The sequence below is a fragment of the Medicago truncatula genome, chromosome 1, assembly GCF_003473485.1.
Source record: "Medicago truncatula cultivar Jemalong A17 chromosome 1, MtrunA17r5.0-ANR, whole genome shotgun sequence".
In the NCBI taxonomy this organism is placed as follows: Eukaryota; Viridiplantae; Streptophyta; class Magnoliopsida; order Fabales; family Fabaceae; genus Medicago; species Medicago truncatula.
In genome coordinates, this window is record NC_053042.1 from 51922300 (window position 1) to 51937329 (window position 15030).

General features: G+C 34.0%; 2 protein-coding genes across 2 annotated transcripts; one reads left to right on the forward strand and one right to left on the reverse strand.

Annotated features, from left to right (window-relative positions):
* Window positions 1–1171: 1171 nt before the first annotated feature.
* On the reverse strand, window positions 1172–3784 carry LOC11414703 (titin homolog). The gene is made up of 3 exons (XM_003592453.4): window positions 3627–3784; window positions 3180–3224; window positions 1172–2580 (listed from the first exon to the last, which is right to left on the reverse strand). Exon 3 carries the CDS (start codon window positions 2578–2580, stop codon window positions 1558–1560), a length of 1023 nt encoding a protein of 340 aa, XP_003592501.2. The 5' UTR covers window positions 3180–3224; window positions 3627–3784; the 3' UTR covers window positions 1172–1557.
* A 10173-nt stretch (window positions 3785–13957) lies between these two features.
* LOC11411695 (zinc finger protein ZAT10) lies at window positions 13958–15030 on the forward strand. The gene is made up of 2 exons (XM_039829990.1): window positions 13958–14827; window positions 14872–15030. Exon 1 carries the CDS (start codon window positions 14024–14026, stop codon window positions 14777–14779), a length of 756 nt encoding a protein of 251 aa, XP_039685924.1. The 5' UTR covers window positions 13958–14023; the 3' UTR covers window positions 14780–14827; window positions 14872–15030.

Sequence of the window (15030 nt, forward strand, 5' to 3'; positions counted from 1 at the left end):
GATATAAAAACTGCTACAAAATGATGTCATGAATGCTCACTAATCTAGATAACGTGAAAAAATAATCAATTAAAGAACAGAAAATGTGAACAAATTAATCAAGATATACATAGTGCTATATGACAGTTTTGTGGCGTTGACAATAGGTCCTGCATTAACCTTATTATGTTGTTTGCAAATGTGAACAAATTAAGCTTATTTGTAAATGTGAACTCGCAACTCTTACTCTAACTGAAAGAATCTTGGAGTCAAAGTACTTGGATGAACGTTCAATGACTAATCAAACTTTTTTTATCCACCAACCAAGCTTACAAGTCTCACCCTAATGACAAGATTCATTGACCTAAACTAATTCAAAGATCAGCACGACTGATCAAACTCACAACTCTTACCATAACTGAAAGAATTATGGTAATCAAAATATTTACGCTATGAATGCTCAATGACTAATCCAACTTTTCATCGACTAATAAAGCTTACAACTATCACCTTAACGACAAGAATCTTCGATCCAACCTACTTGGATGATTGTTAATTGATTGATCAAGAGTTCACAACGACTAGTCAAACCAACAACTCTTACCCTAATGAAAATAATCTTATACAGAAACTAATTTGATGAATGTTAATCGATTTATAAAGATAATCACTGCTTGGTATGTATTTAATTATTATTATAATTTTTTTTGACACATTTACTATATTTTTTAAAAACTAGGAGAGTGTGATAATTAAAGGATTAAATTGATGGTTTATTTTTTTGTTTGTGTATAATTTTATTTTTAAATTAGTCCATAAACTATATAAATATGATGAGTGATGCCTAAAATATATAAAATTTATCGGTTAAGTACCGAAAGTGCATAATTTTTTTATCAATTTAGTTCATATCATCGTAATATCAAGAACAAGTCCTTAAAACGTATACAAATTTATCAATTTAGCACATATCATCGTATTATTAAGAACAATATCGGCGAATTTTATATACTTTAAAGACCGATTATTGTATGTATATACTTTATGAACTAACTTAAAAGGACTAGTAATTTAAGAAGTAGTAGTTTAAAGACCGATTTATTCATTTTTACTTCATTTAGGTGCAAAACTCAAAACTGAGGTATAAACAATGTCTTAATGCAACAATCCTAAGAAAAGCATCGTATTTCTCAAATAACAAGCTAAGAAGGTCCCCTCAAAAACAAAACAAAAAAATGTAACCTGGATTAATGATGCGCATGCGAGAAAGTTGAAGGAAACGCGTCTACTTATCCAACCTTGCCACTTTTCAAAGGTTAGACTATACATGTCTGTCCATTTATCCATTTATCAAAATTGACATACTTGTTGACAGTAATACACATATACTGTAAACTACTAAATTGTACTTTAACGTGTACATGAAAACTAAGTATTGAAAATGGATTTAGAAGAGTATTAGTTACAACTTACAAGCAAAGACAAGATTCACATAGCATGGTAAACCTTACCACATCTTCAAGTGGTAATGTTACAGCAAAAAAGTTTCATGAAGCAAGAACATTAAGCACCACATCATCACTTCTCAGAATAAACCTTGGACAGACTAGTGAAAAGGCTTCCAAGTGTCTTGTTTACAGCCTTATGAATCGTCCCATCAAACTCAGGAGCGAGTTTGTTAATAACAGAATTTGTGACCTCCTTGGCAATAACTGATTGATTGATCTTATTTTCCTCTTGGATCACCTTTCTAATAGCAGCAATGTCCAACCCATACTTCTCAGAATTTTCATTTTCCTTCTCCACCTTTTCCTCATTCCTCTTATTCTCCTCTTGGTTTATCTTTCTGTATGCAGCAATGTCCAACCCATGCTTCTCACAATTTTCATTTTCCTTCTCCACCTTTTCCTCATTCCTCTTATCCTTCTCTTGGATCATCTTTCTGTGTGCAGCAATGTCCAACCCATGCTTCTCAAAAATTTCATTTTCCTTCTTAATAGGAGGAATTCTCCCTTTCTCTATGTTAGACCTATGTCTGTTTCGAAAAGAACTGTCAGTCCGACCTTTTAGTAAAGTGGAATAATCTCGATCCGACCTAATACGTTTCCACATTTCAGGACCAATTTTGAGCCCAAGTTTTCTATATTTGTCAATTGCATATTCTAAGCCATCACTTTGTTCATTCGTATAAAGTGATCCAGCCTTTGAGCCTCCTGCGGTGTCTGCATCTGCGCTCTTGCTTACCTGCAATGAATCGGTGTCTGAGTCTGTGTCCTTGATCTCTTGTGATGAATCAACATCATCGTTACGGCCTCTTTTGTTTGGCTCATAGTCCGAGTCGTCCTCACCCGCCTCTAGAGACCTCTTCTTATTAAATGCATTAGGCATATCAACATTGACATCAATGAGCTCAGAGGGGACATCAATGATCTCAGGGGAATGATCATCGGCTGCATTTTTGATCTCAGGGTTCACATTTGGGACCTCAAGGGGCTGATCAATGGCTGCATTTGGGATAATCTCAGCGTTAACATCTGGGGCCTCAAGGAGCTGATCCCCATTTTGTTCTAGTCGATATTTCAAAGCCCATTTTTTGTGCATCTGAAATTATACAAATAAAATTAAATAAAACACCCCATAGATGTTCAATTGCGAAGAAACAAACTTGGAAAAGATGAACATAATACAATAGCTGGTTATTAAGAATCACAAATTACTCCATACTACAACAAATTCTAGTATCTTAACAAATGTAAAGTTGTGGATTTTTTTTCTTTTAATTTTCAACACCATATACAATAGTAATGATCCATTAGAATAAGGAGGGGATTAGCTATTTTAGTTTATGAAAAGTTAGACATTTCTATCATATAAAATTTCCACAATTAACAACACAATGTAAATCTCAGCTAGAGCAAAGTTATCATAAGCAAAAGGCGGATTAAGGTATCTGGCGAAAAATCTGGCTTATAAACATGGAGCTTCTGCATATGGTGGAACAAGCCGGGTATAATAGTCATGGTAGACTATGCCCGCTAGCACAAAGTCCGCCATGCCACAGGCCATTTTTAGCAGAAATTTGATAACAAGGAGATAATGTGATCGTTAATCATTACATTCAGAACCTGCTCTGCCTATAAACAAGGATGGAAATCATTTTCCATTCAGAACCTTATGCAGCACATAAATTAAAAATTTACCTTGAATTGAAGAGGACAAGATTACACTTGAGTGAGTTAAGCCAACTGAAAAATCAATAAAGAATAAAAAATCAATCGCAAAAGAAATGATGAAAAATCAAATGACGATTATCGTGTTTAACAAAATTCATCGATTTATAGATTCATTCACCAACGTGTATATTGTCAATTGAAAAAGATAACGCAATAATCAATGTTCTATATGAAAAGATTAGATAACGCGATAATACTACAAAAGCACAAGACTCGCAATTGTCAGATTCATAGATTCACAAGAAACTGTTAAAAAAAATAAAAAAAACAAGTGTAAGATTCACGCATGTGTATATTTCCAAAGCAGAAAAAAAACAAAAACCTAATTGATCAATTCAAGAACCATATGATTTGTGTTAACAAGTGTATGTTATTTCCAAAGATTCAAAGATTGATTGGGGAAAAAAAACTCACCAATAAAGAAGATAAGAGAGGATGAGAGAAGCTACAATCTAGAGAGAGAGAGAGAGAGAGAGAGAGCTCCAACTTCAGGAGCAGAAGCTTAGAGAGAGAGGGAATTTTAGAATGGGAGTGACGGTTGGATGATAGAAAGAGAGTTTTGATGTTGTGTTGCTCTGGGCGGGAAAACGGTATTTTGGTTTGAACCGGAGAGACCCGCTTATAATCACTACAACATGCACTTTGTTGTGAATTATTTTAAATTATTTTAACAAATTTGTTTTAAAATTATGTGGACTGCCACGTGGCAGAAGTTGCACAGTCAGCAACTGCCACGTGGCCCAAAACGTTGCCACATCACCAGCGAAGTGGGGCCAGGGACATTTTTAAAACAAATTTTTTAATAAATTTTGAATTTATTTTCATATTTTTTTAATTAAAAAAATAATTTTTAAAACTTTAAAAATGATTTTAATACATAATTTTTTTTTAAAATAATTTTAATACATAATTTTAATACATATTTTAATTTTAATACATAATTTTAATAATTTTTAAAAATGTCCTAAAAATTAAAATATTTAAAAATATTTTTAATACATTTTTAAAAATAATTTTTAGGTTTTTGTTTTTAGGTTTTTGTTTTTTAATACATAATTTTAATAATTTTTAAAAATGTCCTAAAAATTAAAATATTTAAAAATAATTTTAATACATATTTTTAAAATTATTTTAATACACTTATAGACTTTGTGTATCCCGATTTGAATGATAACCTTGGCGACCCTCTATTTTTCCAAGAAAGAGGAATACTCGCACCAACGCTTGATTCAGTTGAGCATGTTAACGAATATATGATGTCGCTGATTCCAGGCGAAGAGAAAGAGTATTTAAGCTCTGATTCTGTTTGTCGATCGGGTGAAAACTTTGATGTCCAAAGCGAGTATTTCACAATAGAATTTCTTAATGGTATTAAGAGCTCTGAAATTCCAATTCACCGGTTGAAACCAAGGGTGGGATGTGCGGCTATGCTCATAAGAAACATCGATCAGGCCAATGGACTGTGTAATGGTACAAGGCCGGCAGTTACACATCTAGGGAAGAGCACGATAGTTGCTACCGTAATTACAGGAGAAATGGCAGGTACCAGGGTATTCATTCACAAGATGAATCTTATTCCGAGTGATCCAGGACTACACTTGAAATTCAGGTGCATGCAATTTCGATTGACGCTTTGTTTTGCAATGACAATAAAAAAAAAGTTAGGGTCAATCTTTATCTCGAGTGGGAGTTTATCTTCCTAAGCCCGTGTTCACGCATGGACAACTCTATGTCGCTGTATCTCGAGTTACTTCTAGAAAAGGTTTGAAGCTGCTCATCTTGGATGAAGATAATAATGTTTGCAAGGAGACCACAAATGTTGTGTATCGTGAAGTTTTTCAAAAAGTATGATCATTGGTACGGGTGTGGGGGAAATTTGGAGTTTTAGTACATGGGCGGGGGCGGGTGTGGGGAATGTTTACCCCCGCCCCACACCCGCTTTTTAAAACTTTCTTTCTTGAATTTTATAATCTTATTTCCATAAGCACCAACCTATTTTAATATATTAGAAAAAATGAAAACGTTCTTTCTTAAATTTTATGAAAAAATGAAAAAATATGCATTTTTTAAATATTTTATAAAAAATAAAGTTTTCGCGGGTGGGGGTGGTGGTGGAGCCGGGAGACCATCCCCATTGAGGGTGGGGTTGGGTGTTCAATTTTTACCCCTGATATGGTTTGGGGACGGGGGCGGGTGCATGGAAACGGGGACGGGGACGGGGATACTCAAACCCGCCTCCGGTCCGACCCGTTGCCATGTCTATGTATTGGTCATTACAAGACATGCAATTTCTATATAAGCATATCCTCCTGCCATTGACTTTTAATTGATGCACTTTTTAGGTATAACAGTATGCGAAACTTTTTTTTTTACATCTTTGTTACCCCAAAATATAATATTTACATTAGACCATTGGTTTTGTAAAAAATAAAAACAAATAACAATCGACGTTTCTGTAGCCCAAACTATCTTTATACACACCCGTAAAAAATTTAACGTTTGCATTCACAGACTAGGTGTATACATCTGACACTTACTGTTATATAAAAAAATACAATTTTTTTAGTTTTTATGATTAATAAAATACATTATGTCAACAAATAATAATATACAGTGCGTCGGAGTATTTTTGCAAAAATATTACATATGCTAAGTTTAACAATGAGTACATCTTATACTACAAATAATTAATATAAGTATAAATCCAAATAGTTTAATCGTTATGTGCAATGTTTATATATTTCAAAATATATACAAAATTAAGATGATATTTTTTTCCATATAAAATTTAAATTATAATCACACTTATAACTTTAAGATAACACAATATAAAATCTATACATTTGATCAAAAAAGTATTTTATTTCCCGTGCTTGTCCTCTTAACGAATGTCTTAAGGGCATTCTTTAGTATTTTCATATAAAGAAAGATGGTACTCCCTCCGTCTCGGATTAACTAAGCCAAAAGCTCATTTCACACGTTCGTTATATTATTGGAAGTGTGGTTTCAGATTCTCAGTCGACTTTTGTCAAAGGGAAACAAATCTTAGATGGGATCCTGATAGCCAATGAGGTTGTTGATGAGGCTCGAAAATCTAACAAGGAGTTGCTTATGTTTAAAGTTGATTTCGAAAAGGCATATGACTCGGTTGACTTGAATTATCTAGATGCGGTTATGGTAAATATGAATTTTCCAACACTTTGGCGGAAATGGATAAATGAGTGTGTTGGGACAGCAATGGCATCGATCCTTGTAAATGGGAGTCCTACGGAGGAATTTCAGATTAAGCGTGGTCTTCGCCAAGGGGACCCCTATCACCTTTCTTATTTTTACTGGCTGCTGAAGGATTTACTGTTTTGATGAATGCGGTGGTGGGGACTGATATGTATCACAGTTTTGGTGTTGGAAACGGGAGTGAGGTCCGTGTCACACACCTTCAGTTTGCGGATGACACTCTTATCATTGGTGAAAAATGTTGGCTGAATGTGCGAACTATGATGGCGGTGTTGCTCTTGTTTGAGGAGATATCTGGTCTTAAAGTTAATTTCCACAAAAGTATGTTAACGGGAGTGAACATCTCTGATTCTTGGTTAGTGGAGGCTTCGGCGTTGATGAATTGTTGTAGAGGTAATTTTACTTTTGTTTATTTGGGAGTGCCCATTGGTGGGGACCCAAGAAAATTGAGCTTTTGGAAACCTGTCATTGATCGTATTGTGGGTCGCCTGTCGTCATGGAACAACAAACTTCTATCTATTGGTGGCCGTCTGGTTCTTCTCAAAGTTGTCTTGTCCTCTCTTCCGGTTTACTTTCTTTCCTTTTTCAAAGCCCCTGCAGGTATTATTTCTTCTATTGAATCTATATTTAAAAGTTTTTTTTGGGGGGGTGGTGAGGAAAATAGGAAAATAGCTTGGATTAAATGGGATACGATTTGTTTATCTAAGGCGGAAGGGGGTTTGGGGGTAAGGAGGATGGGAGCTTTTAATGTTTCTCTGTTGGGTAAATGGTGTTGGAGAATGCTAACGGAGAGGGATGAGTTGTGGTATAGAGTGTTGAAAGCCAAGTATGGTGAAGAGGGTGGTCGTATTAGGGAGGGGGGTAGATTATCATCGGCTTGGTGGAAAATGGTGTGTCATATCCGTGAAGGGTTAGGTGTGGGAGGAGGAAATTGGTTCGAAAGTAATGTGAGTAGGGTGGTAGGGGATGGACGAAATACATTATTTTGGTATGATAAGTGGATTGGGGATTTACCGTTACGGAGGAGGTTTCCTCGTCTTTTCAATTTGACGATGGAAAAGGAGAGTACGGTGAGGGATATGGAGAGGCGTGGTTGGGGGTTTGATGGAAGGGCATGGGGATGGAGACGTCGTTTGTTTGCGTGGGAGGAGGATTCTTTGAAAGAGTGTTCTTTGTTATTAGCTAACATTATTTTGCAGGAAATTGCTCATGACAAATGGCAGTGGCTGTTAGATCCCATTCATGGTTATTCAGTGAAGAGAGTCTACACTTTTTTGACAAGCAATGGCGCTTTGGTGAACATGTCTTATGTTGATGATGTTTGGCATAAGCTTATTCCCTCAAAGGTATATTTGTTGGTGTGGCGTCTACTTCGTAATCGCATTCCAACTAAGGACAACTTAGAGCTTCGGGCGTTTTAAATTCGGCTGACACGTCTTGTGTGTTTGGGTGTGATTCACTAGAGTCGGCGGAGCGTCTTTTTCTGCATTGTTCTATGGCTGGTATTTTGTGGGCTCTTGTAAGCAATTGGTTAGGTATTTCTTTTGTGTATGCTGGTGAAATTCGACAACACTGTTTTCAGTTCACTAAGATGGCGGGAATGCCTCTTCTCACTTATTCTTTTTTCAGGGTTATTTGGTTTGCCACTATTTGGGTGATTTGGAAGGAAAAGAATAATCATGTTTTTCAAAATACCGGTTCTGAATCTTTCAACCTCATAGAAATAGTAAAACGTTTATCTTTTTTATGGTTGAGGTCTAAACATATGGCTTTTGCTTTTTCTTATCATGATTGGTGCCAACACCCTATTCATTGTATGGGTGCTATGTTGTAACTAGGTGGTTTTGGTGGTGCTATGTTGTTGGCATCATAACTTTGTAAATATTTTACCGATGATCCCCCCTTGCACACCTTGTGCGGGGTGAGCATTGTGTTTTGAAAAAAAGAAAAATGTATAAATGAAGGAGGGATAAAAATAGTTTTAAGTGCACTTGATAAGTATTGATGCATCCTCCACTATCATAAATGTAAAGTGGAATATATTGAATTGAGAATGATAAAAGTAATATTAATTAAAGTTATAAAAAGAAAAAAGTAATTAATATTGTATTGAAAAGTGAAATGACTAAGTTATTTCAGAGCAATTTTTTTTGCAAATGGCTCGGTTATTATGGAACGGAGATAAAGTTTGTTGGTCATGGTGAAGATGTGGAATAGACAGATGGAAGCAACGTGTCATAAATAAGAAGAGCTGATATGTGTTGCGTGTCAGTATTCGCCACACTTTTTTTTATTGCGTCGGTGAAGCAACTACTCTCTCTTCCACACTTCCACAACCACACTCTTCTCTTCTCTACTCTTCACTCTTTTTAACACTTATCACTTTACACGTTTCATTTCTTTTCTTTGTTTCTTGTGTATAAAAATATCACGTACACACATACTCCTCTTCATTTGTCTTTCTTTTTTGGTGAAACCCTTTCAATATTTCTACAAATGTATGGTTCTAGAACTTAGTATATACTACTATATAACATATTAATGCACATATGTGTTTTCTTTGAAAAAAATGCATGCAAAACACGCAATTTCAATCGAGAAAAATGACTCATTGATCATTCATTGATGATATTGTTAATTATTTTGCTTGTGATATTTTCTCTTCTCAGGACTTGAAGAGATAATTCAAAAAAAAAGTGGTAATAGGCTAATAAATGACCAAAGATTTCTATTATTTGCTTAACTTAAAGATTAGAAATTTTAGGCTCTTATAGTATAATTGTTAGATATTTTGATTGTCTAGTGACAAATAAAAAAGAAGGTCAACATATTCAATATTTAAACACTAATTAAGATCAAAATGAACAATCTTTGTGACTTAAAGGAATAAAAAACATGATTTTTTTTAAGGAACCGAAGTGTATAGTGTTTATGTTTTAATTTTTAAATGATTAAAGAACAACTTAAAATCTGAGGGAGGATCGATATGTATAATTTCCCATTTTCAATATTATGTACGTGTCGCAGTTATGCTCTTTAAAAAGGAAAGTAATAACAAATATTCTCTTTTACAATCAAATAGTGTAAAACTTATTTGCTACCAATCAAATCAGTTCAATACGTTAATTTTTTAAGTTGAGTTTTAAAATATCTTTACAAATATCCATTCAACATGATTTGTGTGAATTGCACTGGAAAGATCTACTACTAATAAGCAAAGGTGGCGTGAAGTGAGGTTAGTTTGTGAACAGTAGATAAATGCACACGAATGAACAACGATGAGTGAGGAGTGAAGTGGTCACAGTCAAACAACGAAAGCCAATATATTTGATCATGATCAAAGCCATGACGTGCAAGGATTTTATACATTTTGGTCTAGCCTTTATCATTGCCACGAGGCATCTCTATCTACTTCATATTTTCTTTCTCGTGTTATTATTATTAATTATATAATAAAAGTGAGTCAGTATGTATTTGTTCCATAAAACAAAATAATCTGAATACGGTCAATTATGTCTTCTTTTTTTTTTTTTTTTTTTAGTATATATGGTTCTTTTTGAATCATATTCCAACACTATATACTCTTATACCAAAAATTATTCCACTATTAATAATACCAGTCCTTCACTCTACCAACACTAGGTTGGATGCGGATGTAAAAGTTGTGTTCATGCATCTGTGCATTCAAAGGAAATGTTGTGCGATTATTTTAGCAAATATTTTAAACGTGTTTTTAACTATTTTAAATAGTACTACTTCTTAAAATATCTTTAAGATATTAAAATTTAGAGGACCATAAAAATTAGAAAGATATATTTAATAAATTGAACGACATTATCATCATAAAAATTAAAAATACTTGAATCAGAAAAAGTTATTACGAATGCTCTTGTCATTAGATTCAGAAAAAGGTAGTCATCACAACAGTATATTATTCAATATTCCCTAAAAAAATTAATATATTATTTATATATTCTATTTAATATATACAAGATTTTATTTCATAAAATTAAAGTTAAAATTTATTACATTATTCAAGTCTAATTTCTCATTTAATGAAATTTGAAAATAAAGAATATATATATGTTCTGAAAAACGTGAGAAAATACTTTATTTGTAATTTCTTCACCAAAATAATATTGTAATAAAAAAAAAGTTCAATGGTTCATTGAGTCATAAAATGTTCATATGCCTACTTCAACTTGACAATGCACATACCATTAGATTGAAGACCTTCATCTAAGATGCACCTCATATTTCACACTTGTGTTGTGTATATGATTTTGTAGTATTTGTTTCAATGTCTACAAATTCAAAATAAAATAGATAAAAGAAAGTCTCAAAAAAGATGATCACAATTAAGTGTATGAAAGTATCTCAAATAAGATGTAAAACGAACTTGCGAGGAAAAAATTGGATTACATTTCAATGTTTCAAAAGATCAAAATATATTATATCTTTTATTAATCAAAATTTATCAAAGAAAAAATTAAAACATTTAATTTTGAGATTATCAATAAAAACTAGATAAATTTGACGTTTTAAAAGGATAAAATTCATTTAAGATGCACACCAAAAAAAAATATTTATATAACATATTCAATTATCATTAATCAACCAATAAAATCGAATATTATCAAGGAAAAATTAAAATCATTCGAAGAATAAACGGTAGTAAATAGCATTTTCATGATTTGGTTATCATCAACAAATGAAATAAAAAACTTGAATCACTCTTGTGAACTAGTCAGGATATTTTCGTTGACATTTTAAAGACCAAGCTGGCAATAATGAGAGGCACAACCCAAGATTCACACGTTTTCTAATTCTAATTAATAATCCCAAATTCTTGACTGAAAATCCCAGTTACACCGGTAATAGTAGTAATATTCAAAAAGAAACCACCAAACAAAAAAAGAAATATTCAAAAAACCTTTATACTACAGAAAATTATTATTTTTATGAATAAAAACCGTGTTATAACTTGTACCAAAAAAATACCGTATGACAAACGGACTAAGAAACGAAAATTCTGATTGGCACAACCACGTCGATACATATCCATCCACACCTGTCATTATTCCTTTAATTTTTATCGGTTGATAACAAAAACAAAAATGTTTTATCGACAACCAATTTTTTTTTGTTTAGCTTAGTAGTTATTAGAAATTAAAGTGAATAAGTTGAGGTATCTTTGAATTATAACCCTAACAATTAAGTGTGTGTTTGGTTTGGCGATGTTTTTATATTTGGATACCTTTATTATAAAAGGGATTTGTATGAAATTATTGTTTGGATATTTGTGTTAAAATTGATTCATGATGGTTAAATGACTAAAATGGGTTTTAATATGTTGGAACAATAGTGTACATTGGCAAAAACTTGGAGTATACTAGTTGTTATGTGGAGACTTTGGAATGTAAACACAAGGATGTAGAAACTAGTGTAAAGTGTGAATTAAAATTTTTATGTCCCACATTGGGTAGATCACACACTCTAGTAGTGTTTATATATGTGCGATATCACTTCCAAGGGTGTGCCCTTGGGGTACCCACTTTTGTGAACGGAGTGAGCGCTAGCCAAAAATTATATAAGACACACGCGCGACGCCGCCGCCGGCTGGGCCTTAAAGAAATATATTTTTTGGTGCTCAGAAAAAGAAAAAAATAACCTTTTATTTTTTGCTCCGAGAATCCTGCACGCTGAGACCAAGTCTCACGTTTTCACACGCGCAAGCTTCAGCTCCACGTTTTCACATCGTGGGTTACCGTTACTGGGTCGCGAACCGGGTCGGTGGAGAAAACCAGGTCAAATCCTCTCTATAAATAGAGACCTCGGAAATGGGATTCTTCACTACAAAACCGAGAATCGAATCCTCTTCTCTGGTTTTCTCCCCTTCTCATCTCCCTCGGTTTGTGTTGACGAACCGTTCTTTTCTTCCTCCTTCTTTGGTTTACCGAGTGGTCTACGTACCATATAAGAGTGGTTTTTTGAAACCATATTGAGGTGTTATTCTCGAGCGATTTCTGGCAATGCAGCCTTTAATCGTACAGAAAGAATCTGGGCTGTTTTATCCTGGAGACGGCGCGGTTGCTAGTCTACCTTGCACAACTTAGGTAGTGCCGCGAAACGTCTTAAAGCTCTGTCGTGACTCACCCCGGTAATAGTTTCAAAGCTCTATCGTAATTTCAAATTACAAAAACAACATTAATATATGTGTCATATTTTTTTAAAGGAGTATATGTGCCATATAGTGTCATATTTTTTTGGATTTAAACCCCTCTTATTTTGTAAAAAAGAAAAGAAAAAAGAAGACCCACTTAATTGAGTCATGCAATGCATCTCTCCCTCTATCTTCGTTACTTATCAATTTATTGACATGTTCGTCTTCAACATGGCCAATCTACATCTACCCACTGCTATGGGGTATATACAATTTCATTGTAAAACCCATAAAAATAATAGAAAAGAATCACTGCAACTGCAAAGGAGAACCTCAAACAAAAGAATGACACATTTTTTAAACCTTTGTATCAAAACCTTTTCACTCGTATGTACAAGGGAAAAAGGGGAAATTGATTGACTCCTTATGTCAGGTTGAGAGAATCGATTTCAAGAAGTTAGAGATTGGAGCTTCTCCTAAAATTAATTTCGAAAAGCAAAACTACAATGTTGTTGGAGAGGTTGAGGATAACCAAACACAAGAAAATCACTTTTAAATAGATGAACGCACGTTTTTGCTTTTTCACCAGGTAATCAAACATGGGCTAAGTTAAGTTCAAGAACTATTATTTGATTTTAATCCATTCTTTTATTTGATCAAATATTCAAATTATTCTTAGTTTTCGTAAGTTATTTGATTTGGATTCAAATCCTTGCAAATTTAATAACTATCGCTTTTAATCTTTACTATAGACTTGTTGGATGAAGTGACATAATTTAATTGAACCATCCATAACATTAAAGATTAAAAATATTATATTTGCTAAAATAAAAATTCAATTGTATAATATAACTGCGTTGATTAAAATCATAATTAAACGAGATAGTTGTCTAAGTAACACTGCACAAAATTAGTCCTCCAATAACATAAAAATGTTGATAGTTACATTTAAAGCAAAACATTGAATAAAATTTTCAATGGTATTTGAAATAATTAGTTAAAAGGTAGTAAAATGAAGATTTTGTGATCATATTCCCACTACTCTTGTTTGGGGGGTTGATGGTAAGTAATTAGTAATTTACTAGTAGTAGTTCACTTCACACATACATCACTGATGACATGATTCACCTAGAAAGAGAGAGAGAGAGAGAAAAAGAAAAGGTAGCGCAGACGTATCACGTAGTAGCAAGCAAAGCAAAGCATTAACATAACTAGTTTTGATTTGACTTTGAAAAAGTCATTCATCCAATTCATTAGTTGACCGACTTCACTATCTTTTTCCCCCCTCACCAAGTCACCAACTCAATCACTTCACTTCACTTCCCTATATAAACCCCCCCTTCCCCTCTCAACATTCTCATTCATCATCACTCAACAACAAAAACTCATTTTCTATCCTCAACTACTATACTTGATGGCTTTAGAATTACAAACTCTTAATTCTTCTCCCACAGGAGCTACTACTACTATTCCTATTCCATTCCCACGTTTCAAACAAGAAGAAAATCAAGAACGTGAGTCTTTGGTTAAAAAGAAACGATCAAAACGACCGCGTATTGGTATTGGTAACCCACCCACTGAAGAAGAATATCTTGCTCTCTGTCTCATCATGCTCTCACAAAGCAACAACCAAATTCAATCATCACCGTTGAAGCTCAATCACAAGTGCAGTGTTTGCAACAAAGCTTTTCCATCTTATCAAGCACTTGGTGGTCACAAAGCCAGCCACCGCAAATCTTCATCGGAAAACCAATCCACAACCGTCAACGAGACCATCTCTGTTTCCGTCTCAACCAGTAAGATGCATGAGTGTTCCATTTGTCACAAGAGTTTTCCTACCGGTCAAGCTCTTGGTGGACACAAACGATGCCACTATGAAGGAGTCATCAACAACAACCATAATCATAATAACAGTAACAGCAGTGGAATTACAGTCTCCGACGCCGGCGCCGCGTCCTCCTCCATCAGCCACCGTGGATTTGACCTCAATTTACCAGCGCCTCTCACTGAATTCTGGTCTCCGGTTGGATTCGGCGGTGGAGATTCCAAGAAGAACAAGGTTAATGTTAATCTCGCCGGAATCAATGAACAAGAGGTAGAAAGTCCGTTGCCGGTAACAGCCAAAAGGCCACGTTTATTTTCTGGTGAAGACAATGATGAAACGGTGTAGTTTACTGATACACCGTTATTTGATGGATTGAATTTGTTTGCTTATTAGTTCATTGAATATGAAGAATCGCACATATTCTTCTAGCTAGCTAGTTTTCTTCATTTCTTGTTTTTATTTTAAATTGGATTAGGGTAATTGGGATTAGGTTCAGATTTTGTTTCTACTTCTCGATTAACAACTCTATCTGTTGTACAGACGACAAAATTTGTTGATTGCTTTTGGAATCTTTTACTTCATACTCATCCATTCAA

Excerpts from the sequence above, each read along its gene's own strand:
- LOC11414703 (XM_003592453.4), bottom strand. The coding sequence starts at position 2,580 with ATGCACAAAAAATGGGCTTTGAAATATCGACTAGAACAAAATGGGGAT.
- LOC11411695 (XM_039829990.1), top strand. The coding sequence starts at position 14,024 with ATGGCTTTAGAATTACAAACTCTTAATTCTTCTCCCACAGGAGCTACT.